This window comes from Bos javanicus, chromosome 26 (assembly GCF_032452875.1).
Source record: "Bos javanicus breed banteng chromosome 26, ARS-OSU_banteng_1.0, whole genome shotgun sequence".
NCBI classification, from domain to species: Eukaryota; Metazoa; Chordata; class Mammalia; order Artiodactyla; family Bovidae; genus Bos; species Bos javanicus.
The window spans coordinates 8,702,479-8,729,545 of record NC_083893.1 but is presented as its reverse complement, the minus strand read 5'-3'; the positions used below and the strand labels follow the sequence as shown (position 1 = coordinate 8,729,545).

The window sequence follows — 27,067 nt, the reverse complement described above, 5'->3', positions numbered from 1 at the left end:
ACCAAACCCACAAAACTGTGCTAATGAGAACTCTTAACTTGCTTGAACGTGACTGTGAAGATCTTTCCTGGGTAGGTTTCAGAAAGTGCTGAGCAGTCTCAACTGAGCAGCGTTCCAGGGGACGGGGGACGAGATTCTGGGCCACCATTTGCTTTACCAGGACACACAAGTTCATCTGAGTGGTTGAGTCGGTAAGAATGCATTTTTTTGGAGGGAGGGATTTTGAATCATTTTGTCTCAGGGATCTTAATTACACCCGGTTTTCTTAGCTTTGGAAACCCTTTTTGCCAAAACACTACTTTTTACCGTTGCAGTCCTGAAAAGTAGGGGACCTCAGGGTGATATGGCAAGTGACATGCTAGTGTATCATTGTGCCCTACCATTGACCTTGCAGGATTATTCTAGAGTAGGTGGGAAGTATTTGAAAATGTACAGTTCTTAAAATTTACTTATTTTTTTACTTTTTGTGGTGAGTGGGCTTTCTCAAGTTGCAGTGAGCAGGGATGCTCTCTAGTTGCAGTGCACGGCTTCTCATCGCAGTAGCTTCTCGTTGCAGAGCACGGGCCCTAGCGGCATTTGGGCTCAGCAGTTGCGGCTCATGGACGCTAGAGCGCGTGTGGCGCATGCGCTTAGGTGCTGCACAGCATGTATGATCTTCCTGGACCAGGGATCAAACTCATGTCCCCTGGCATTGGCAGGCAGATTTTTTACCGCAGGACCACCACGGGAAGTATAACAGTCCTTTAAAATATAATCACCGGTTCAACTCTCCAAGGCACATTTACCTTTTAAAGAGAGGTATACGGCATTTGCTTTCATGTTTAAATTCAGATTTTAATCATTTTCGAAGGATAGTGCGTTGAAAAAAAAAAAAAATGGTAATATTGGGTTGGCCAAAAAGTTCATTCAGGTTTTTCTATATGAACTTTTTGGCCAACCCAATATGTTGGTGGTAATTTTGGCAACTAAATAGAGTGGTGAAATACACGAGATATATCACTGTAATCCACGTAAGAAGCAAACTGTAATGTTAAATCAAGTGCCACTGTTGACTTGTGTAAAAGGTCAGTGGTGACAATTAGTTCAGCAGAGCAAAGGTAGAAAAGAAAATCTGTATACACACGGGCATGTACATATTTCATATCATGTCTATTACATAGGCTCTTACCATGTAGCCACATTTCCACATGTGATCTGCATATACATGCTTTAGGGTTGAGGGGTCTAGCTGCCTGTCTGGACCATTTTTAATGGCCTTCTTTGTGCTATCTCAGCTAGCAGGAAGGCTCATAGGAACCAAAGCTTTAAGCAAGAACTAGGTTTACAAGGTCTGAAGTCTGCTACTGAAAACAACAGCAACGGACTAGCAAACTTCTTTGAGTTATCAAAATTTTAGATGCTCATCTTAGATGTACTTTCTGACTCAGGGCTGAGAGTGAAAGTTGTTTTGCCCTGAATTTGAAGATGTCCCTACCGGTGGTGGTGAGACTGACTGCAGTGGTGATAAATGGTGAGCGATGCCTACCCACAACCAGGAGGTACAAGAAGATGTTTCAAGCTCTTCGTCCACTCCCAGTTCAGCACTACCTCTGAAGTGTTTGCCGTCAGACCGATTAGTAACCTTTAGTCCAAGGGTTGCCAAATCAAATGATGACAAAGACCATATAGATAAGGCTCACTGGTACAGACAGTGGCAGGCTGCAGAAGGGCTGCCCCATCGAAAGGGAACAGCAGCTAATAAGCTTTACAAAACTCTTGGCACACAGGAATGCTGGCTCAGTGTTGCCATATATTATGGAATATTTTGAAAGGAAGCCTGAAAATTCATATTTGTAAATATAGATTCTATTTTTACAGAATAAATTGTCACCTCTATCTTTCCTCTTGTTGACTAAGTCAAATTGAAACGAAAAATTGGGCCATAATAAACACAGCTGATTGTTGCCAATTTACAGCTCTTGGGGGTAGCACCATCTTACCCAAGGCTTGGGACTCCAGTCCCACCCAACTACGCAAGCTTCCTTAAGGTTAAGAAAATAGATTCTGAAGTTCCCACCTTGGTTTTGGGATTCTTGAATACTACTCTCATACAAACTCTCTTAGGCCAGTGAGGAGCACAGACCCTTTGCTATTTTAGAACCTAATTGATAAATGCTAACATTCTGAACACTTACTACATTCCTTGTAACAAAGTATTACTGTGTCATCTCATTTTTATAAAAACTATACGATAGGTACCAAAAGTATCATCGTCATATCCCTATTTCCAGATGGGGAAACTGAGGCTCAGGGTCAGGCATAATTTCCCGGGGTCATCTAGTAAGTGGCAGACGTGAGATTTGAACTCTGACACCAGATCTCACAACCCAATTTGTAACCATATTATACTTTCTCCTGCTGCATTATGTGAATCTGCATAATTCACATATTTATGAAGCTTCTCTAGTCCCTCTGAGTTGTGATGAATTCCAGGCCTAAAATGTCTTCATGAATCAGTAAGGACATTTTCTGCTTTTGTAGCACACAATAGCATTCTCTTTATCCTCATCCTTTGACTTGGGGTTTGCAAAATGTGTGGGATCCTTCCAATCACTGAAGAGAGAAATTTTACAAATGCCTGGCTTTAGATCAGAGATGCCAATCTCCTTTTCCATGTTGTTTTCTATTCGGGTAGAAATCAAAAGTTAAGACAGGAGGTTTAAAGGCCAGAGTTATGTGTTTCACCTCCTTGTTGACAAGTTATTTAACTGGCCACGAAGCGCGGCCCTAACCTCAGCCAGCTTTCTTACAAGTACAAGCCATGTGGGTACATCAGTTATCCTTGTTGGCAGAAATGCTTCAGCCTAGACCAGTATACAGAGAGCAGCACTGCCGTGAATGAAAGCACTATGATGTATCCTAGGAGTACATATAGGTTTTAGCTTTGGCGTCAATACCAGATGACGGGTGGGGGCTCCCAAGATGAGCACTGTGCTGAAAAGCATTTGGAAACCCCGTGTGAATTCATCGCACAGTGCTGTAATTGATTGGTCATGTCTTCCACGAAGACATGGAGGATATGGGACGTGGACCTAGCGGCATTCCTGGCACAATCTGTTCTATGAAAGAGCTAAGATACCTTTGCCTTTGCAGCTTGAAACCTGTGTATTTTGTTTTTCTTTTACCTGTCTCTTTCACAGTTCTCCTTCTGACTCTTTTCCTCGGAAAAAATGGCCAAACGCACCTTTTCCAGCTTCGAAATATTCCTGATTTTCCTCCTTGTGATAACGACAGGGATCACGGTGGCTCTTCTCAGCCTGTTGTTTATCACCAGTGGGACCATTGAAAATCACACAGGCAAGTATCGTGAGTACTCTTAGATGCTGTTCCTAGCCAGTAGGAAATGTCTTCATTGTGGGGAATACCAAGGCAAGAAACAGTGTACTGATACTGCTGATAATAGGGCAGTTCACGGTGTACTTAAGCACCAAGGGATGGTCATCCAGCCTTTCCATTAGTTGCTCTTTACGCAATGATAGAAATTTTTATCACGTTTACCTTTGCTCCCAAATAGCCAGTGTGGTGTTCTGACATGCACTTATTTGTTTCGCTTTTCCATTGATCTAAGTACAGCTTAGGAGTCTTCAAGACCCAGTGACTCCTGAGCCTCTTCTTTTTCTCTTTGCCTTCTTTCTGGCATCATCTTCTCCTGGGGGGCAAAAGGAGAAGGAAAGGCCTGCTGAATGTCAATTAGTCTGTGAAACTTTAGAGAAGGGATCTTGAACTCAAATGCTGTGAAGGTCAATCAAGTTCCATAAAGGAGGGGAGATGGCCCACGGTGGGGACAGGTGTATTTCTGGTGAAAAGGGTCCACAGGCCCTCCTGAGTGCCAACTGTTGTCATGGTGTCACATGGACTCAAACTCTCCTGAGTTTTCAGTGAAAGCTAGAAACTGGGGGAGGCAGTTTAGATCCCTTCCAATTTTTTTTAACCTTGGAAACTAATTTAGATTTTGGAAACTATCTAGGCTACATTTACAGGCAATCAGGTCCATAGGCCTTTGATGGTGCCTCTTCTTTGATAGGTTATATACCTAATAAACCTGCAGAGATTTTCCTGCTGAGACAATTGCTTCTCAGCAGGAAAGCTATGACAGACAGACAGTGTGTTGAAAACCGGAGACATTACTCTGCCAACAAAGGTCCGTATAGTCAAGGCTCTGGTCTTACCAATGGTCACATATGGTTGTGAAAGCTGGACTGTAAAGAAGGCAGAGCACCAAAAAATTGATGACTTTGAACTGTGGTGCTGGAGAAGACTCCTGAGGGTTCCTTGGGCAACAAGGAGATCAAACCAGTCAATCTTAAGGGCATTCAACCCTAAATACTCATTGGAAGAACTGATGCTGAAGTGCCAGTATTTTGATCATTTGATGCGCACAGACAACTTGTTGGAAAAGTTCCTGATGCTGGGAAAGATTGAGGGCAGAGGAGAAGAGGGCATCATGGGATGAGATGGCTGGATGGCATCACTGATGCAATGGACATGAACTCGGGCAAACTTCGGGAGATGGTGAGGGACAGGGAGGCCTCGTATGCCGCAGTCCATGGGGTTGCAAAGAGTCAGACATGACTTGGTGGCTGAACAACAACAACTAATTAACAATGCAAAAGACAGGTGGGGATTGAATGCTTTGACCAAAGTAAAGGGTGGGCTTTACAAACAGGTTGCCTCTATCGTTTTGCTAGATTCCAGAGATTGGAATTGACATATAAACACTGCCGTGTATAAAATAGGAAACTAATGAGAACCTACTGTGTAGCACAGGAAACTCTACTCAGTGCTCTGTGGTGACCTAAATAGGCAGGAAATCCAAAACAGAGGGGATATATGTATACATACAGCTGATTCACTTTGCTGTAGAGTAGGAACTAACACAACATTATGAAGCAAATGCATTCCAACAAAAGGGGGGAGGGCGGAGAGAGGGCTGTCCTCAGGCCCCCTGGAGAAAGAGGCAGTGTTGTTCAGCTCAGTTTTCTCCTTTGCGGCCTCTTTTCTTTTCTAGTGTGTTCTCTACCTGTCTTCATATTTCAGATTCCCTGAAAACCCAGAGAAACAGAGATCCTCTTTTCTGGCAGTGGACAGAATGAGTTCTATTGCTAGAAATGAAAGAATCCATGGGACTTCACCTAGTTTTCTGTTTCAAAATTAGAGAATCTAGAGTCTGAGGCTCAGAGAGGTAATAGTGAAAATACTAGCCACTATTTTCATTTAGTGTACAGGTGTGTTTAGTTGCTCAGTCGTGTCCGACTCTTTGCGACCCCATGGACTTTAGCCCGCCAGGCTTCTATGTCCATGGGATTCTCTAAGCAAGAATACTGGAGTTGTCATTTCCTTCTCCAAGGGATCTCCCAATCCAGGGATCAAACCCAAATCTCCTGCACTGCAGGCAGATAAAATGAGAAATTTACATAGAATGCTTACCATAGTGGTTGATGGGAAGCAATCCTTTAATAAACAATAACTTCTATGATGAAAATAGTAAGCATTCTATGTAAATTTCTCATTTAATTCCTACAAAACTCCCATAAAAGTAGGTGCTAGCCTTAGTGACATTTTAGACTTCTGAAACTCCGAGATGGAAAATAAGCCGCTTGGCTATGTGACTAGATTTGGCGTTGGCCTGCACCACATTTCTATGTTGGTATCAGTGAGGCAGTAGCGAAGGTGCCTATTTCCTTCCTTGCAATACTTGATGTTTTGTAGAACACTTGGGCTTAGGGGTGGGAAGGTATGGATTCTAACTGCGCTTAAATGTGGATGAAAGAGCAGCTGATTCTGGGTTGGAGGGTGTGATTGGGCACGTGATTCATCATATGCTTTCTGTGGAAACTTGGTTAAATCATTTCTCCGGGTTTCAGTTTCTTTATAAGTAAAATGTAGGTGATTGAATGATGTGATCTCTAAACTTTCTTGAGTTCCAGAATTCTGGAACTCAGAAGAAGTCTGCTGTTAATCTCTTGCCTAAGTACTTTCTGACCACTAATACATGTAACACTGACATGTGTTCCTTTGGCCAACCCTGGCTGTTTTCTGGAGTAGAAACAGACAAAATGAAATATATAAGATGTCTAAATGTGTAAATAAAACTGAGGCTATATGTCAGCCATTGTTCTAAATTTTGACTATGTATTAAGATATTAATTGTCAATAAACCCTAGTAAGTAGGAGATGATTCATGTTATGAGAAAGTTATGTTACTTTTCTTCATAGATGAAAAAAGTTGGGGTAAAATAGATTAAGTCACTTATTCAGCTTGTAAAGGTAGAGTTAATTTTCAAACCCCAGTTGTTTCTCACATCTGCCCTTTTAGTCTCTATCCCATTTTGCCTCCCTTATATTGGGGTGTGTGTATGATGTTAATATAGGGTATATATATTAATGTGCATACCTATGTGGTGATATGAGAACAGTTGACATAAGGTGGGACTGTGTTAGCAAGTATACGATAATCTAAGTTGCCTTAAGAATAAAAGATCTAGGTTGCATTAAGAATAAACATCTAGAGCAGGGTAGAGACAGTTGGGGTTACATTCTGGAGGTAAGGGGTTGAGCTGGATTTGGGTAGGGTGGAAATGAACCCCTGTAAAATGTAGTGGAGATTGACTGGTAAAACAGAGAGGAGTAAGGTCTCTGGATGGAGAGAACATTAGAACCCAGAGGCCGGGTTTAATAGACTGTGTGCCAGGAGCCTGGTGCCTGATTTGTTTGGCTGGAGTAGAAGTGCCAGGTGAGTGAATGAAGGGCTACAGGTTTAACAGGAACAGCCTGAGGGAGAAGTTGAAGGACATTTGTCAGAGACCTTTATTGTTAGGCTGAAACATTTCTGAGCCATGAAAAAGATCCTCCTTGGGATTATGATATAAACCAAGTTCCTGAGATGTGTCTCACAGTGTATCTTGAATGTAAGAGAATATACAGAGATTCTTCCTTAGGAAGCTGAATCTGTGTGTCCTAACTGAGGCCAAGTGTGTGGGTTGAAATGTTGTTTCTTAAATATCTTATTTTGGTTTTTGATTCAGGTTTTCCATCCACCCAGGGCCCTCCAGCTACCCAGAGCCCTCCAGCTACCCAGGGCTCTGCAGCCCCTCAAAACTCAACACCCTCCCGGGGCCCCACAACTACCCAGGCATCTCCAACACCCAGCACCCCAGAGCCTACCCTGTTTCAGAACTTCAGTGGCTACCATATTGGTGTTGGGCGAGCTGACTGCACAGGACAAGTATCAGATATTAATTTGGTAGGTAAATCATGGGATCCTTGAAGAGACTGTGAAACAAATGATTTTATTATTTAATACTCTGCATTTATTCCTAATTGTCATGTCTTAATCTTCTCCATTTGTATTGCCTTCACTGCTATCTAACATTTTGAATATTGTACTATAAGGAAGAGGGACCTTTTACTTAAGCACAACTCCCTTGTAAATTCAACTGGCCCTTTTTTTATGAATGAAAGTGGCAGGGTGGGCAAACTCTGATACTACAGGGGATGGGCAGGTACCCTAAATGACTGAAGCAGGCCAATACAAGAGAAATGTCTAGTAAATCTGAAGTGTGGGGGGCAACAGAAAGTGGTGGGGACTGTGGTACAACTAGAAAGTCTGAGTGGTTTTAGCGATCATTGCCATGTAAGAGTGTGAAACTAGGGCTGCCTCACCTTACAGTTTTTTAAAGAGAAGCCAGGGCTTCCCTAGAGGCTCAGACAGATTAAGAATCTGCCTGCAATGTGGGAGACTGGGGTTCGATCCCTGAGTTGGGAAGATACCCTGGAGAAGGAAATGGCTACCCACTCTAGTATTCTTGCCAAGAGAATTCCATGGACAGAGGAGCCTGGCGGGCTACAGTCCATGAGGTCACAAAGAGTCGGACATGACTGAGAGACACAGAAGAGAGAGAGAGTGAAAACATTTCTGGATTGAAAATCTGAGGTTTTAAATCTCTCTGTTGGAGAATGTAAGCAACTCTAGTTAAAACCGGAAATCTGGTGTGATCCAACACTGTGTTAGGCAAGTAAAACCGGTTTCGGGGCCAGGGGTGGCCTGTGGGCTGCTGGCATGCAACCTCCTGGCGGTGACGTTAGACACACACTTCTAGCTACCCTTTCCTAGGGAATCAGAGCATGAGATTTCCTGATAGGATTTTTCCCCCCCTCCAACCAAATAATCTTTAGATTCTAGGAAGTATTCCTTGTTGTCTGTTCTGAAAAGTGGCTCTGGAATGTAAACTTTAAATGAGCACTTGCATGATGGATAAGGCAAGCAGCAGAGCGACCATGCTGAAGACCTGGGTGCAGCTTTTATGGGTACGCTTCGTGACATGGTGAGAGAAGGGGTTTAAGATTGATGTATTTGGTGGGCTACAACATTGGGAGGGGCAACATTGTAAAAGCCAGGGTGAGGTACCCTCAGTAAAGATAACTGTGTCCTAAAGAAACCATTTTCTTTAGGGGAAAAAAAAAAAAAAAAGCCACACACCAGACAACCAAAGTGAAGAGGCCTTCAGTTTTCAGGGTATTCCTGGAAATGTAGGATGATAGTTGAGGAAGTATTTCCTTCTGTAGTCCTTACATAGGCTGGAGAAAAGATCCTGTTTCAAAGAACAGAAAAACCCTGAAAGGTCTCCAGCATTATAACACAATTCCCAAGTCACACCAGCTCCTGCCTTGCCCACAGGCCAGCGAATAACTTCTTCCAACCCGGCCATTGCTTTGCTTCTATCTACACAGAACAGTAAAGACTTTTCTTGTGAGTGTGATGTTGGCTTTACTCTTGAAAACACATATCCTGTCTCACTCAGAGCCACAGTGTCACATGGATTGCTTTGCTTTGCCTACGTAGTCTCTTGTGTGTTTGTGCCTGGCTTCTGGTAGCAGGGGAATGAGAAGAAGTGAAGGGTGGTCTGATGCTCTCTTCCTCTTTAGATGGGCTACGCCAAAACTGGCCAGTATGCACGGGGCATCCTCACGAGGTTGTACAGTCGTGCGTTCATCATGGCGGAGCCGGATGGGTCCAATCGCATAGTGTTTGTCAGCATCGACATAGGCATGGTATCCCAGCGACTCAGGCTGGAGGTAAGTGAGAAAGAGTTGCCGTGGTTTAAAGGTAAAGCCTGCAGGTGAATTTAACTAAGTATCTAAGCTCTCCTGGGTTTCTCACCCAGTGAATTTCCACTACCCTCAGGGTTATAAGCTCTTGACAATCCAGCTGATAATCAAGTGAGGAGGATGAGCCTCATTATTCCATTGTAAGTCAGCTTGGTCAGAACTTGCTTTCCATACTGCTGATGGCTTGTCATCATCATTAATGCCAATATATTTCACAAGCTTATTATGTCCCAGGTTACTTTCCTGTACACTGTCATTTAATCTTCCTTGTTAGAAGTCTGAGAGTGCCAATTAATTATTAACCCTTCCCTCAAGGTTTTAGACAATTGAAAATAGTTGCAAGGAATGAAAGAGAATTCAAATGCAACTCTGAGATGAAATTGACCATAAATTGCTGAAGCTGGGTGAAAGACACATTGTACTATTCTGATGTGCCCATGTTTGAAAATGTCCATAATAAAATTTAGAAGAATACAACATTAGCTCTCTTAATCTCTAAACTGTATTGTGGAATATCGCAGGGCCTGTGATTTTCCCCCAATTTAGATCATGTTACCCCACTGTGGGAAAGATGAGCTCAGCAGCAAGGTACCTGGGAGCCCTGGGCAGGCAGCTCGTAAGATGCAAGGGGCAAAGGAGGGAGAGAGAAATGGTGATAGACAGATGGACTTCCAAGTCTGTCTCTCAGCCAATTTCTAGACCCTGATCCAACTGTATTTTCTCCACGGATCAGGACACAGAAAGAAAGTATACTCTCAGTGTCTTCTCACATATTCACAAATGTGAGAAAGAGGAGAGTCTAGAACATCCAGAATGATGGCCATCAAATATCCACTATTCAGTGTCATGTTCTATTAACCTCACCAAATAAACAGTTGCTCCTCTTGTGTGAAAGGGCTGTGTGAAGGAGCCAGGAAGAGGGGTGACGAGAGAGCTTAAAAACATGTCTCCATTGTCACCCACTTATGGGGAGTAGGATGGGAGCCTCTCACATCTGTGGAAACATGCTGAGCAGAGAATGCAGTGATTTTCCAAGCCCTGCACTTACCACAACTATGAGGTGGATCTGTTGTTATCCCCAATTTATAGATAAAGAGACTGAGTCTTAGAGAAGGTTGAGTAACTTTCCAAAGTTCATGCAGTTAGCAAGTGGTAGAGCTGAATTCTGAACACATATATATGCCTGGTACCAGAGCCTACATTCTTAAAAGGAGGTCACTCTGTTATCTTGGAGAGCACTGACTTTTTGCAAGGCACTTTGTTGGTCACTTCAGAGGGCACACAGCTAAATGAATCATAAGCCATGTTGACGAACTCACTACCTAGTCGGGGGATTAAAGGAAGGACTGTACCAGAAATACAACTAATTTTAATTTATTGGAATAAAGGACAATGGTTTATTATAGTTATCTATTCATGAATAATAAATAGCTCCTCCCAAATAGGGACTTAATGAACATCTGTTGTTTTATCTCATCATTCTGTGGATGAGGAATTCGGAGCTGGCTTAGCTAGGTGGTTCTGAATTAGGGTAGTTGGCAGTCAAGGTGTTGGCAAAGGCTGCAGTCATCTGAAGGTTCAAGCAGGCTAAAAGGTCCACTTTCAGGATGATCCACTCTTGTGGCTACTGACCATTTCCTCATTGTCCATATCCTCATGACAGAGCAACTGGCCTCCCTTACAGTGAGTAACTCAAAAGAGCAGTGGAAATGACACTTGAATGGGTAGAGTTTTATTTATTTAATATTTGTTGTTATTTATTTATTTGGCTGCACCGGGTCTTACTTGCAGCATGTGAGATCTAGTTCCCTGATCAGGAATTGAACCCAGGCCCCCTGCATTGGGAGCATGGAGTCTTAGGCCCTGGACCACCTGGGAAGCCCCTGAAAGAGTAGAATTGGTTGATTTGGGGGAGAGAGCTATCAACTCAAGGGGACAGCTTGATTTGTACATGTACAAATCATATACACAGAAACACAGGGAGAAATGCAAATGGAGATATGCCTGGAAGATATGTTGGTCATAATTTGTAGGTCTCTGGAATGCTTGGTTGTTAATGATTCTAGGTGATGGAGATTCTTAGGAAACTTTTGCAAGGAAGTGATGCAAACACAATTCTGCTTTAGGATGATTAATCAGACAGTGATGTTTGAAGTGGGTTGAAATAGACCAGAGCTAGAGGTGAAGACACACATCGGGAGAGTCCTTAAATTAACATCAAGGCTCTACCGATGAGAGTTCAGTTGGGAAAACAGTTATCACACCAGGCATTTCAAACAGGGGATAAGGAATGGGGAGATTTCACAAGGTGTTAGAAGGCTAAAAGAACTGGAAAGGGAAACTAGCTCTGCAGGAAGGATTCCCACTTTTCCTGGCAATTCCCCCCTGTATTGTGTAATGCTGGCAGAAAAGTCTTAAGCCAGGGGGACAGCAGTGAGACTATATGGTGCTAGAAAGTCAAATGTTAATGTGATTTGGGGATGAGTTAGCATAAGAACTAACACTTAACATAGTTCCTGTGATAAATCAGGTATTGTTCTAAGTGCTCCATATATATGAATTCATTTAATCCTCAAAAAGACTGTATGAGGGACATACTATTATTCTGTCATTTGACAGATTGGGAAACTGAGTGTTGGGGGACCAAGTAACTTGTCCAAGGCTACACAGCTAGGAACCATCAGAACTGGGATTCAAACACTGATGTCTTCCTGCTCGAGAGTATGGTCATTACCACTGCACTATAATGTTTTTTCTGAGGAATCAAAAATGGTTCTGATTGGGAAATGGTGGGGTCATTAGTGGAAATAAGACTTTGAACTTCTGTCCTCTCCACACTCTACCTTTGGGGGTACAGTATGGAGGGGATGGGGATTTAATGTGTTGGGTTAGAGATCACTATCCAGTCAATAGTTAGCACCATTTAACCATCTCTTCCAATGTTTACTTCCCCCCTGCAATTTGAGACCCAGAAGAAAGACTTTGAAATGAACCCACTTACTTATCCCAAGTTAATCCAAGGGGAAAGTGTGAAAAATAAATCTAACTAGACTAGGCCATTAAGTTTATTATAACACCCAGTTTTAGTCAGGTTCTCAGTCTCACCTTTAAGAGTGATAACATTTTCAGCATGGAGAAAAGATTAAAGAAAAGATCTCCAAGCAGTGATGCTGGACAGGAAAACAGAATGACTTTTCTAGCTCTTTCTATGTCACGTTTCCAAGAGTGTCAGCAATAGGAAATGGAATGGAAACTGAAGTCAATTGAGCTATAGACATTAATATAACTTTATAGGTCTATGATAAAAATACCCCTCTTTTCATGAAGTAGGAAACATGCTACTTATAATGGTTATTGGCAGGCATTGTTATTAGATGATGGAGTCTTTAATTTTTTTCTTTTTTCCAGAAGTCTCACATGTCTGACTTCATCTCAGAGACTATAGTTTAGGAGAAGATTTCTGTGAGCTGTTTGTAGTCTTTTCATTTTAAAATTCAAGATTCATAATTTCTATGTTTTTAAGAGCTTGATTCTTGCATAGAATGTACTTAATGTACTTAATTCTAAAAATCCTGTTATAGTTCATTAGAAATAAAAATGGGTGGGACATTAGAGCTTTAAAGTTGACTGGCAGTTCTTTCTTTTCCACGATCTTCTTGCCTTGGTTACAGAATTGTAAAAATATCAGCTTCTATTTTTAATAAAACTTTTATTTTATATTGTGGTGTAGCCAGTTAACAATGTTGTGATAGCTTCAGGTACACGGCAGAGCGACTCGACCATACATATATACTTATCCATTCTCTACTAAACTCTCCTCCCATCCAGGCTGCCACATGACATTGAACAGAGCTCCCTGTGCTTTCTGGTAGGTCTTTCTTGGTTAACCATTTTAAGTATAGCAGTGTAGAACATCAGCTTTTTAACTTTGCTTAAGCTTTCATGTTGTCCATTCATTGATGATTTCCTCTTCTCCCTACAGACATTTCTTCATGAAGCAGTAATAGCTACTGTGTAAAAGAATTTGTAAGAGTGATGAAGAGTTGGGCTGGAATTAGAATCAAACAGAAAGAATATGGAACCTTACTGGGATGGAGAATGTGGGCTTGTAATGTTGGTCTTTATTGCTGTTCAGTCACTCCGTTGTATCCTACTCTTTGTGACCCCATGGACTGTCCATGGGGTTCTCCTGGCAAGAATACTGGAGTGGTTTGCCATTTCCTTCTCCAGGGAATCTTTCCAGATCAGGGGTTAAAGCTGTGTCTCCTGCATTGGCCCGCAATGCAGATTCTTTATCACTAAGCCACCAAGGAAGCCCAGTGTTGGTCTAATTACTTTCAATTTCCTTTCCACATTTTCCTGATATGGTATGGTTGCTTACGTGGATGTGGTAAACCTAGCAATCAGTATCTGAGGCATGGAGAGGTTAAGGAGACAAGATGGTTTGTGATATCTCTTCCTGATTCAATGACCACATGACTAGAATAAGGGTGGTGGAGCTCTTTACCTAAAATAGAAGAAGTTACATTGATGTGTTTATGTGGGATCAGTAGGTAACACACCAGTTGCTGCTGCTTCCTTACGTACCCGTGGTGTGCTGGAACTGGCTGGTACCACCTCATGAGGGTTGATTGTTAAATATTTAGAAACTTTGCGAACTGGTGGTTAAACTTTTGGTAGCTTGAAATTCACTATGGTGAGAGTATTTACACCATGGAAATTGGCAGATAATACAAATAAGGGTTTTCTTTTATCTTTCAGAAAAACTGTTTATCAGCATACTACTGCCTATACCATACTGGAAGTGGACAGCACTGCTAATCAAAAAAGGCACTCTTTGGGGTCTTCCCTGGTGGTCCAGTGGTTAAGATTCTGTGCTTCCATTGCAGGGGGCTTGGTTTTGATCCCTGGTCAGTGAACTAAGATCCTACAAGCCCCATGACATGCCACCCCCACCCCAAAAGTACTGTTTTTTGCTAAGCCCAGATTTGGATTCAGAATCCTTCTCAGCATACTACTTCTGATAGTAGCCACCCACAAACAGGACTAAATGCACAAGATAAGCACTATTTGCCAGCTCTGACATAAATGAGTTTTCACTTTTGTCCCTGGTATTAGGTTATAGTATCTTACATTGAAGAAGGTTGCTTTGGGATTGACACTTTTGCTGGAACATTTTAATAATTTTTGACACAAAAAAGTCAAAACATCTTTCACAAACCGCACTGATACCAAGCTTTATATTTCAGATGATTAAAGCAAAATTAGAAATAGGTATTCAGCACTAATGCAGTATTTTGAAGTCGATTATATTTCAATAAAAAGAGACATTTTAGCCAAAAAAAAAAAAAAAAGAGAGAGAGAGAGAGAAATAGGTACTCGGCAACATCACTAATTTTCTGTTGTTTTCTTGATGTGTGTATATCCTTCAAAGACATTAATTATTTATTATTTCTTTGGATGTTCATTGACTAATTCAATGAACACTTACTGACTCTTTGAATTAGGTATCTACTGCTGTGCAGCAAGTCATCAGAAAACTCAGTAGCTTAAAGTAACAATAATTATGTATTATTGCTCAGGATTTTGGTGAATGGCTGTGTTGGGTGAGTCTGACTTGTGTTAGAGCCACAGTCACATATCGTTACTTTCGTTATCATGAGGTTTGACTCGAGATATTGGCTGCGACTGCAGGTGTTTGAAGCTTGACTGAGCTGCAGGATCACCTTCTATGGTTGCTCACCAAGTGGCTGGCAAGTTCATGATGGCATGATGATTCCTTTCCCCATGGACCTACCCACAGGGTTGCTGGGGTGTTCTCAGGTCATAGCAGGCGGTCTTCCCCAGACCAAAAGTGTAAGTGTTTGTGTCTGGGAATACTGAGTTCTTCATTTTGGGAAATGAGACAGTAAAGGGGCTTTTTCCCCTGTCTGTTCACTGCTCCCAGGGTGCTTGCCCCACCCAACTCTGGCATTCCATGACCATCTTGCTCTCTTTGGTTAAGCCTCTGATGAAAGATAACATCTCTGGAAAGATCTTTCCTCACTAATGCCTATCACATTCTTTTTCCTTACCTAGCAATATTTTTTCTTATCATTTATCACTCTGTAATATAATATTACATATTTATCTTTCCCTCACTAGAATAAAAACTTTTTCAGGGTAGGGACCTCATATGTCCCTAGTACTTAAAACAGTGTCTGGACAATGAACTGGTGAGATTCCTAAGTCAATAGGGAGATTTGGATCTAGACTCTGACTCTGTTATTTATTATATCACTGGGCAACTTATTTTACTTCTGGACACATCAATGTTCTTAGCTAAAAGATAAGATTAAAAACACCTACCTCTTGGTGGTGTTATAAAGATTTTTAAATGGCATGATGTAATACCTAGCATTGTGCTTGCACACGGCAAGAATCTATAAAATGTTAGCAATTGCAATTGTTGATGTCGTTGTTACTGAGATGATGAACTCAAGCACAGAGTGAAAGGTCTCTTGACGGGGATGTCCGGCGCAGTGATTAGCCTCATCAGAGCTTTTTTCAGGCTAAGCACCTGCGTTATTCCTCTTCTTAGTTCTGATTGTTCTTTTTTTTCCTCCAAGGTCCTGAGCAGGCTGCAGAATAAATACGGCTCCCTGTACAGAAGAGACAACGTTATTCTGAGTGGCACTCATACACACTCGGGTCCAGCAGGATATTTCCAGTACACAACATTTGTAATTGCCAGTGAAGGATTTAGCAATCGAACTTTTGAGTACATGGTCACTGGCATTGTGGAGGTAGGCAAGGGGACTTAGAGGCAACTGTTGTTTAGCATTGCTTACAGCACTTTAGGAGAGGTCTCTTATGACACAGAGTGTTCCTATAGGATCTTGGATACCAGCCCAGAATGACACCAGCTCTGTGGCTCTCCAGCTTTCATCCCATAGCAGGGATAAGTTGGAGACGAAAGAAATTGTCCACAGGGCTCTTCTATTTATGTCAACTAAGTTCTTATGCACACTAGGATTTCTAACTTTACAACTTTTTTCTTTTTTAACCCATAGAGCATTGAGATAGCACACAAAAATATGAAACCAGGCAAAATCTTTATCAATAAAGGGACTGTGGATGGTGCACAGATCAACCGAAGTCCTACTTCTTACCTTTGGAATCCACAGTCAGAGAGAGCAAGGTGAGGGGTCCACTTATCAGAATGAAATGCATGTGCTTTCCTTTAGGAACTATTAACAAAATCTAAGAACAGCGTTGTTAGTTGATGGATATGGTGAGAGCCTGAAAGAGTATTAAAGCTGAAATAATTTAAAAGCATGTCTATAATCTAAGACAACCAGAAATGAGACTGTAGAAGCACAGAAAAACCTGTGTACGCATCTTCCCACTTTGCTGGCTGTGGGAATTGGATGTGAATGTTTGAAGGACTCTAGGCTTTCAAATCAGGTGCACCTGTGGTCTTGTCTTTATCACTTTGTAGGTGTGTGACCTTTATTGATTTACTTAAACCTTAATTTCTTGGCTCTCAGCTTCTCATCTATAAAATATAAAAATATGCATATTTGTTCAATTAATGAATAGCTCTTTTTATTACATTATTCAGAAGAAATCATTTTAGTCCAAGGGAATGTAGGAAGATAGATAAGGTAAAAAAATAAAGAAGTTGGCATGAAGAGCAAACCATGAAACTGGCATAATTGAATGGGACAACTTAAGAAAGGCCATTATTTAAAATTTTTTTAATGTGATAAACTGGGTTTTTGACAGAAGAGAAGTACTTGGTTACTATGGCAGAATAAAATAATATCTCAGTCCAACCTGATATTTTACATTTGTCTACATATTTTTTGATAGATTTCAAAGTTGATTTTTAGAAAATATACTCTGATTTCCCTTCAAAAGACATAAAAGAACACTTTAAGTTGTAGGTCAGGCATGCTTTTGATTTTGCACATTCCCTGCTATTTTTAAGAGATTTCACTAAAATTTTACATGAATAGAAATTTCAAAAACTAATCCTTTCCATGAGAAATAATATATGTCCTATAATATTTCAAAAATGTATATTTCATCTCCAGTTAGCTGACCTATGCCCCTAACTTTGGTCACATTTGCAAACATTTCTTTAGCTAAGAAATAAGACCCTGGATACAGTTCATAGGATTACAGGTGTCAGGGAACCTTGCTTACTGAGAGTCATTTTGTTTTCTGTGTCAGCTTCTGCTTCGTCATACACAAGGGCCAGGCTCTAGCCTAGAACTCACTAAGTTTGTTTATTTTGCTGACTAGGTATTCTTCAAATACAGACAAGGAAATGGTGCTCCTGAAAATGGTAGATCTGAATGGAGAAGAGCTGGGTCTTATCAGGTACTGTTTACTTTTTAAAAAAAAAAAATTCTGTTTGGATAAATTTCTTTGTATTACAGAGAGGGGAAAAGGAGACCAGAATATTGGCAGCAGAGGCTAAGAATTGGCTGAGTGTTTGAGTTGGAGCTGGGATCCAGCCATGGGCCCTCGGGTATGGTTCTCAGCATCCTAGGTCTAATAAAAGGATTATATGAATGAAGGATCTGAGTGAAGGAGTTAAGCACAGTGTCTGACATATGATAGACTCATAAACCTAAATGCTAGGGGTTATTACTGTATCAAGATCTCATGTGGAGGTTATTATTACTTTATCAAGATAATCATAGATAGAGGACAGTGATCTCTTGGAAATGAGAAAACAATCTGACCAACCAGGCAAGTGACTATGAGTTTGAGGTTATTGACCTTTGTTTTTCTAAAAGGAATGTGTGTGTGTGTGTGTGTGTGTGTTAGTTGCTTAGTCGTGTCCGACTCTTTGCAACCCCATAGATGGCAGCCCACCAGGCCTCTCTGTCCATGGCATTCTCCAGGCAAGAACACTGGAGTGGGTCCACATTTCCTTCTCCAAAAGGAACTATAGCAAGAAAGAAAGTGAAGTCGTTCAGTTGTGTCCGACTCTTTGCGACCCCATGGACTGCAGCCCACCAGGCTCCTCCATCCATGGAGTTTTCCAGGCAAGAGTTCTGTGGTGGGTTGCCATTTCCTTCTCCGTCTAAAAGGAATAAGTTAAGTCTAATGCGGTACAATGCCAATTAGTGATGAAAGCAGAACCGAGACCACCCAATGGAAGCAGATGAGGTAAAATTCCAGCTTGGCAGAGACTTTAGGCTCCATTTTATATGTAAGAAAACACATGGATTTTGTTTTCTTTGACAATAAGTCATTTGTATTCCTATGTGATTTGGGTTGCTGTGATTGAACTGGCTAAGGAGTTGCCTGGGTAGGAAACAGTCCCAGACACTTTGTCCAGTGGACTTCCAGATTGATGCACGAATGTCCTAAGGAGGTGGATGATAACACATGGGTGCCAGGGTCAAATGGCTTGGGTTCATTCTGGACTCTCATTCTTGGCAGCTGTGTGACTTTGGTCAAGTTTCTTAACTTCTCTGTGTCTGTTTTCTTACTCTAAAATTGAGGGATAAAATGAGTCCTTAGATACTGATACTAACTTTGTAAAGGAACTAGGGATCTATCAGGGAGGATTATAAACTATCTAGGTGAAAGTTTCTATGTGAGTAAAATTAAGTAACTTGAAAGAAATAAGAGGTGAAGAGAAACATTAAAGATGATGATGAACATTGTTATTCTAACTTGCTGCTACTGCTGCTAAGTCACTTCAGTCGTGTCCGACTCTGTGTGACCCCATAGACGGCAGCCCACCAGGCTCCCCCGTCCCTGGGATTCTCCAGGCAAGAACACTGGAGAGGGTTGCCATTTCCTTCTCCAGTGCATGAAAGTGAAAAGTGAAAGTGAAATTGCTCAGTCGTGTCTGACTCTTAACGACCCCATGGACTGTAGCCTACCAGGCTCCTCCATCCATGGGATTTGCCAGGCAAGAGTACTGGAGTCAGGTGCCATCACCTTCTCTAGTATGTATGACTAGTTAGATGGAAAATCCCCAAATTTGTTAGAAAAAGATGTCTTTTCCCTTATAGTTTCTACCTAATTCTTGGCTGAATGACTGAGATCACTCACAATTCCCTTTTATTAGTTTCTGAGTCATTGAACGATGCCAAGAGAACACTCAGGGATACTTTGGGGGCCAGGTGTTCTTTGCTTCCTTGCATGTAACTATATAATATATCTGGAAGTCCCAGGGTCAACTGTCAAGGTTATAATGATGCTTCTCCATGTGCTGTGCTTAACAGCCTGCAATAACTTTCTATTGTTTCTATAGCTCCCATATGTTATCCTTGATGTAATTGCCCTTGCAATTGCCTCTTGTTGCATAGGGATAATTACTCTCTGAATACATTAAAAATGATCCAAAACATAAAGTCAAATCTGGGCTGCTAAGTAACTCAGCCACCATATGTAGGTACCTGCTGTGAGATAGAATCCCAAGGTATGAGGAGTTTGGAAGCACAGCATCTCAGATTTACAGAGTATAAAGTCACCAAGTTTAAATTTTAGCTGAGGCCTACAGAAGTGATGCAACCTGCCCAGTGTCATGGCTAAGACTATTCACTATGAAAACCATGTTGAAGCTCATCATTTATTCTTCGCTACTCTCATTTTCATTTCTTCACTTAAAAGTCTGCACCACTCATCTACTGTATGCCAGGCAGTGCTTTCCAGTCCTTGAAATGATTCATTTCTAGTAAAAGGTCCTAAAGTCAGAAGTCAAATACCTTTGTCTGCGCTTCTTGAGCAAATCCTTTAAAATCTGAGACTCCACTTGTACATTTCTCAAATGTAGATGTATAATATGATAACATCCCTTCACATACAGATTGTTATGCATTCATTTATTTATTAAATATTGTAGAATACATGTGTTATGAACTGAACTAATACTATAGAATACACTAATGAGAAAAAAAATCGATGTCCTAGGTATTGTTCCTTATAGAACTTATAGTCTATTGGTGGAGACAAAGGTGATCAAGTAGTCATACAAACCAATGTATAATTATAACTGCATTAAGTGCTAAAAAAGGAAGGTATGCAGAGCTGTGAAGGAACTTGACTTGATCAGGGAAGTTGGGAAAGGCATCCCTGATGGCTCAGTGGGTGAAGAATCCAGCTGCAATGCAGGAGATACAGGAGACACGGGTTCTATCCCTGGGTCAGGAGATCCCCTGGAAGAGGAAATGACAACCCACTCCAGTGTTCTTACCTGAAAAATCCCAATGGACAGAGGAGCCTGGCAGGTTATAGTCCAAAGGGTTGCAAAGAGTCAGACATGACTGAGTACACACACAGACATCAGTTGTCCCCAAGGATAAGACAGTGGAACTGAAGACCAAGGCAGGTTGAGAATTAACTGGCAAAATGTGGGGGTGGAAAAGAGCATTTAACACAGAAAAATATGTGCAAAAGTCATGTAGCCTGTTCGAGGAGTTGATAGAAGGTCTGTGTGGCTGAAGTACAGAGGACAGTGAGGTAGTGTGTTGCGAATTAAAAGTTAGAGGTAGAGGTTGCTGCTGCTGCTAAGTCGCTTCAGTTGTGTCCGACTCTGTGCGGACCCCATGGACGGCAGTCCACCAGGCTCCGCCGTCCCTGGGATTCAGGCAAGAACACTGGAGTGGGTTGCCATTTCCTTCTCCAATGCAGGAAAATGAAAAGTGAAAGTGAAGTCTCAGTCCTGTCCGACTCTTCGCGACCCCATGGACTGCAGCCTACCAGGCTCCTCCGCCCATGGGTGGTTAGGCTGAATTAAAATAAATACTCTTATTGGCCACTTCTTGCTTTACTACTGTTGCTTGTTTAATCATACTATTTAGGTTGCAAGAATTTTGATTGCAGTAACTTAATGAACTTAATGAAATCCACCCAAACCAAATATCTCTCCATTAACATTATTGGGAGTTTTTTTTTTTTTTCCCATCCAGGACTTTTAAAGAAAACAAAATGAGTAGGTGAGAATGGACATCTCTCCTTTGGAGTAGAGATGGTCAGTTCTCCAGGATACTGGCCACCGAGTTTACCTATGACTTCAGAAGCTGTTCTCTGGCTATGGCTCATTGTCCTTCTTTAATTTGAGCAATCTGGTCTGTAGTCATGGCATCTGCTTGTTTTGCATTCAAGCTGTCTTTTGCATAAAATTCTGGGTCTAATAGCCCTTCCAATATAGCACAATGAAACATTCTTTGCTTTCCTTTTCCCAACTGTCTGTCATGGGGTGGGGCAAGGAGGAACATAAGACAGGTGAAAAAGAGATGTGTTGATTAGGTGTGTGTTAAGAGACGAATTAACTAATGCCAGGTGATGCCATAGACCTTGAAATTACAGTGGCTTAACACATGACAGATTTTAATGTACACATTTGCCATTCATGCAAAATGTCATAAAATTTGGGTGGTCCTTCTGCTCATATGTTACTAGCAAGATTCACATGCTCCACCCTACTAGTGGAGTTGAGAACTAGAGGGCACACTGGTATTTTGTAAGCTCTCAAGTCCCTGTCATAAGAGGAAAGGGTTTCTTCATTTAATTATTTAAAGCTTATATTATATGGGGTGATATACATGTGTTGAATACACACAGGCACATGCATCATATATTTTAATATTGTATTTATCTTATTAACTATACATATATGTACACATAGCTTTGTATAATTTTTTTCCTTTAAATCATCATCTTTACTGCAGCAGCAGCAGTGTCAAAATCAACATAGCATCATCACAGTGAAGATTTATTCCATTCTTAGCATAGACCAGTCTGTGTGCTAAACACTTCAGATACATTTGTTCTCTTAATTGTCAAATGCCATGAGGTGGATACTACCTATCATGTTACAGATATGAACACTGAGTTTCAAATAGGTTAGGTATAATAACTTATGTCCAATGCCAGAGCTCTAAGCCACTAAAATGTATGGTCTCTGTATTAGTTTCTTAGGGTTTCCATAACAAATCACTAGAGACCTGCTGGTTTAAAACAGCAGAAATTTTTTCTGTCGCAGATCAAGAAGTGCCAGAAGTCTGAAGTCAGGGTCTTGGAAGTGTCAGGTTAGTTGATTTCTCTCCCTCAGTTCTTGTCTCATTCCTACAAAGATGTGGAGCGATGGACGAAAGAGTTTAAAACAACAGACAAATTACAGCGCAGGCAGACAGATCTTTTATTAAACAGACATAGGAATTGTAGCAATCCCTCTTGACTTCCCCTTTTTATACTTCCCATCTCTTCCTCCTTTTGGTGGTGCCCTGTGGACTGCAGCCATGAAATTAAAAGATGCTTACTCCTTGGCAGGAAAGTTATGACCAACCTAGATAACATATTCAAAAGCAGAGACATTACTTGGCCAACAAAGGTCCGTCTAGTCAAGGCTATGATTTTTCCAGTGGTCGTGTATGGATGTGAGAGTTGGACTGTGAAGAAGGCTGAGCGCTGAAGAATTGATGCTTTTGAACTGTGGTGTTGGAGAAGACTCTTGAGAGTCCCTTGGACTGCAAGGAGATCCAACCAGTCCATTCTGAAGGAGATCAACCCTGGGATTTCTTTGGAAGGGATGATGCTAAAGCTGAAACTCCAGTACTTTGGCCACCTCATGTGAAGAGTTGACTCATTGGAAAAGACTCTGATGCTGGGAGGGATTGAGGGCAGGAGGAGAAGGGGACGACAGAGGATGAGATGGCTGGATGGCATCACTGACTCGATGGACGTGAGTCTGAGTGAACTCCGGGAGTTGGTGATGGACAGGGAGGCCTGGCGTGCTGCGATTCATGGAGTCGCAAAGAGTCGGACACGACTGAGCGACTGAACTGAACTGTGCAACATAGGGCTTGTATCCACCACCAATAAGGAAAGGAAATGCAAATGGGCATATACTCAAGGCTGATTGACAGTTGCAACTTATGTAACACCAGGCTTTGTTGCACATGTCTTCCCATAATTCGGTCTGTTATAATCAGACATATACATATGTAGAATATTTATGAATCCTTAATGGGCTCCTAGATGTCTAAGGTTACTTGAGGAAGCCCCCGAGGTTAGTTTGTATCCACTGTGTGCAGAGAGCACCTGCGTAGAAGTTGGAAAAGTCTCTGTGGTTATTTTTGTAGTATATCTGTGAGCCCTCCTGGATGTGTCTGGGATGGGGTTTAGAGATCAACCTGCATCCTTTTTGTCTAGGACACTCCTGGCTGCTCATGCCTAACTTCCTACCTAACGGTAAGGTTGGTTATTTCTGGAGGCTCTGAGGCAGAATCACTTCCATGCCTTCCTCTTAGCTTCTGGTGACTGCCAGCAATCCTATCCTTGGCTTGTAGATACATCACTCCAGTTTGTGCCTCCATCTTCACATTTCCTACCTCCTCATATCTGGGTGTCTCTCTGTCGCTTTCCTCTTGTTATGAGGGCACCAGTCATTGGACTTAAGACCCAACCAAAGATAGTATGATTTTACCTTGTTTACATCTGTAAAAATTCTGTTTCCAAATAAGATCCCATTATGAGGTTCTGCTAGGCATGAATTTTGGGGTGACACTTTTGAGTCCAGATGACACCACCCTTATGGCAGAAAGTGAAGAAGAACTAAAGAGCCTCTTGATGAAAGTGAAAGAGGAGAGTGAAAAAGTTGGCTTAAAGCTCAACATTCAGATAACTAAGATCATGGCGTCTGGTCCCATCACTTCATGGGAAATAGATGGGGAAACAGTGGCAACAGTGGCTGACTATTTTTTTGGGCTCCAAGATCACTGCAGATGGTGACTGTAGCCATGAAATTAAAAGATGCTTACTCCTTGAAAAGAAAACTATGACCAACCTAGACAGCATATTAAAAAGCAGAGATATTACTTTGTTAACAAAGGTCCATCTAGTCAAGGCTATGGTTTTTCCAGTGGTCATGTATGGATGTGAGAGTTGGACTATAAAGAAAGCTGAGTGGTGAAGAATTGATGCTTTTGAACTGTGGTGTTGGAGAAGACTCTTGAGAGTCCCTTGGACTGCAAGGGGATCCAACCAGTCCATTCTGAAGGAGACCAGTCCTGGCTGTTCATTGGAAGTACTGATGTTGAAGCTGAAACTCCAATACTTTGGCCACCTGATGAGAAGAGCTGACTCATTTGAAAAGACCCTGATGCTGGGAAAGATTGAGGGCAGGAGGAGAAGGGGACGATAGAGGATGAGATGGTTGGATGGCATCACTGACTCAATGGACATGGGTTTGGGTGGACTCTGGGAGTTGGTGATGGACAGGGAGGCCTGGCGTGCTGTGGTTCATGGGTCTCAAAGAGCAGGACAGGACTGAGCGACTGAACTGAACAGTGTACTATATTGTATTTGTCCAAAGATCTCCCATGTTGTCACACATTTCCATGACCACTGCCTTTGAATGGAGGTACAGTGTTCTTGTTCTCCCCTTTGGTGGACACTTAGGTTGGAGATGGCCATACCTGGCGCATAGGACTTGCTGCATAGCACATAAAGAGGCTGCGTTCTCTGGGCTGATGGAGGTGTGCTTCAGTTGGGAGCTGAGTGGGAGCCAGATTTCAGCCTTCACCTACCCCTTTGCCAGTCACCTTTGTTCAGACCTTGGCTTCCATGTGAAGAGGGCAGCTCAGATCTGAGAGAACAGAACCTGCGATGGGTTATTACTGTTTCAGAATGTTTAAATAGCTCATTTCTGCATTTGGCTTTTCACAACAGGAAATACACAATGTCTGAATTGAAAGAAACACTAGAAATACCTCAGTTACACAGGAGGAGAGGATAATTATTCTGTATTAATCTGCAGTTTATCGATTCACTGTGTGTGTGTGTGTGCTCAGTTGTGTCTGATTCTTTGGGATACTATGGACTGTAGCCTGCCAGGCTTTTCAGTTCATGGAATTTTCCAGGCAAGAATACTGGAGGGGGTTGCCAGTTCCTTCTCCAGGGTACCTTCCTAACACAAGGATCAAACCCCTGTCTCCTGAGTCTCCTGCAATGGCAGGCAGATTCTTTACCATTGAGCATGATTGAAATTGATTTTTCAGAAGTTTTTTAGAAATTTGAACTAACTTTGTTACTTACAATGATTAGATCTCAAATCTCTTGACTTTTCTCAGTACCGGGATTGCGTCATGGTGAATCAAGTAGAGTCTTGCTCTAGCTGTGACATTATTTTAAAGTCATTGTTTCGAAATGCTTATTATCAAGGACATCGACATCTTTTTATGGCTGTATTCTCACTTCTTTTGAAACTACCTAAACCTTTCTTCCTCTCTTTTGAACTTTACTTAGATGAATATTTTTTGACCAGATAAAATAAATGGTAAGTGTTTTTAAAATTAAAATGACCACTTTTCTGCATATCTTTATAAATATTCATCTCTTACCAAACTACTTTGTTTGCTTTAACAAGCCTGATATTTTTATAGCATATATTTTAAAGGACAGAGGAGGAAAGATACAGCATCTTCCTATTCTGAAATGCAAATAACTTTTCTGATTACTATTTTTTTCAGTTTGGTAGAGAAAAGTTCAATCAATTTTCTGAGGCCTAAAGTAAATAAAAATTAATAATTCAAGTTTATAGTCTAATTAGTAGACCAAAATTTTTTGCTTTTGCTTTCTCCCCAGATATTATGGTTCCTTGATGGCAGATATTATATTATGGTTCCTTGATGGCAGAGAACATACCTGACTCTAGTGTTGAGGTTTAACATAATGCCAACCACATTATGCATTCATTTTGATTGAATGAAAAGATCAACTGCCCTCTCTCCTTCCCCTCATCCTTTCTACCCTGGTGCCCCTGACCATCCAGTCTCTGAACACACTGCATCTTTTCCTTCCTATCTCTATACTTTTGCTGCAGATGACTTTTCTCTAGTCATTCCCCTGCCAAGTTCCTACTCATCTTTTAAGTGCCAGCTCAGATGTCACATTTTTCAAGGGTGAAGCATTTTTCAAGGGTGAGGTGATGCTTCATTCATCTCTATGTTCCTGGTGTCTGGCACAGAGCCAGAGTTAACTACATGTATATTGAACGAGCTATTGAATGTTCAGTTTTGTGCACCGTATGACTTGGGTAAAAATATTTTAAAAGCTTTTTGTGAAGAAAAATCAAAAGATTTTTTAAAAATCCTAAATTAGCTTGAAAAGTTATGAATTGGAATCTCTCTTTTCTTGAGTATTCCTGATAGTCTGCCTCACAGCCCTCTATCCTGTAAACACCTTTTTCACCTGGGTGGAGGTTTGATCCTATGAAAGCCACTGGACAAGGTGTCACAAGGCCCAAGCTTTAGCCTTGGTCCTCTATGACAAGTGGGCCACCATATTGCTTCTTTGAGATACCTGGTACCGTGCAGGTAATAAGAGCCTACCTCTCAGGGTTGCTGTGAAGTTAAAATGAGGTAACAGATGTGAAATTAACTTGTAAACTCTATAGCTTTACAATTAAACAAGGTATTACCATGCATAAGGGTATATTGAATTAGGCATAGCATCCTCTTTCATACCCCTGTGCATTTATTCTGCTGTTCTTTCTCCCTGGAATGCCTTTAAGAATTAATTGCTAGTCATCTGTGGTCCCCAAACACTTTATGACTCCTTATTTATAGCATTTGTCACACTGTATCAAGGCCATTTGTTTACATCTTTGTCTTCTGCAGGATTCTAGAGTAAACTGATTGATTCAGTGCTTGGTACACTGCAGACTCTTGGTAAATGTCTATTGAATTGGATAGGATTGATTCAAATAATTATTATGTATGTACATGCTTGAAGGACAAAGTCTATGTTGATACAATTCTGTAGGTATATTGTCCGGTAACTAACCAGTATTGGCTCTTGTTAAAAGCTTACAATGAAGATGACAGTAATGGAATATTTGTAATAATAATTTTGTATTGTTAATTTAAGTGATCAGACTTCTTGAGTATATTATTTGTAATTTAAG

General features: G+C 41.3%; 1 protein-coding gene across 3 annotated transcripts in view; it reads left to right on the top strand.

The window, feature by feature from the left end:
* Positions 1–48: 48 nt before the first annotated feature.
* Positions 49–27,067, top strand: part of LOC133239117 (putative neutral ceramidase C) — a 65,174-nt gene continuing 38,155 nt past the window's right edge. Inside the window, exons 1-7 of one of the 3 annotated variants that reach the window (XM_061402677.1) lie at positions 49–191; positions 3,180–3,345; positions 7,065–7,282; positions 8,965–9,114; positions 15,756–15,932; positions 16,200–16,327; positions 17,437–17,514. In XM_061402677.1, coding sequence (XP_061258661.1) covers positions 3,210–3,345; positions 7,065–7,282; positions 8,965–9,114; positions 15,756–15,932; positions 16,200–16,327; positions 17,437–17,514 — 887 coding nt within the window. In that variant the 5' untranslated portion in view covers positions 49–191; positions 3,180–3,209. Of the gene's footprint in view, positions 192–3,179; positions 3,346–6,455; positions 7,283–8,964; positions 9,115–15,755; positions 15,933–16,199; positions 16,328–17,436; positions 17,515–27,067 lie in introns of those variants that run through there. The other 2 variants (XM_061402673.1, XM_061402672.1) reach the window with 2 other exon arrangements.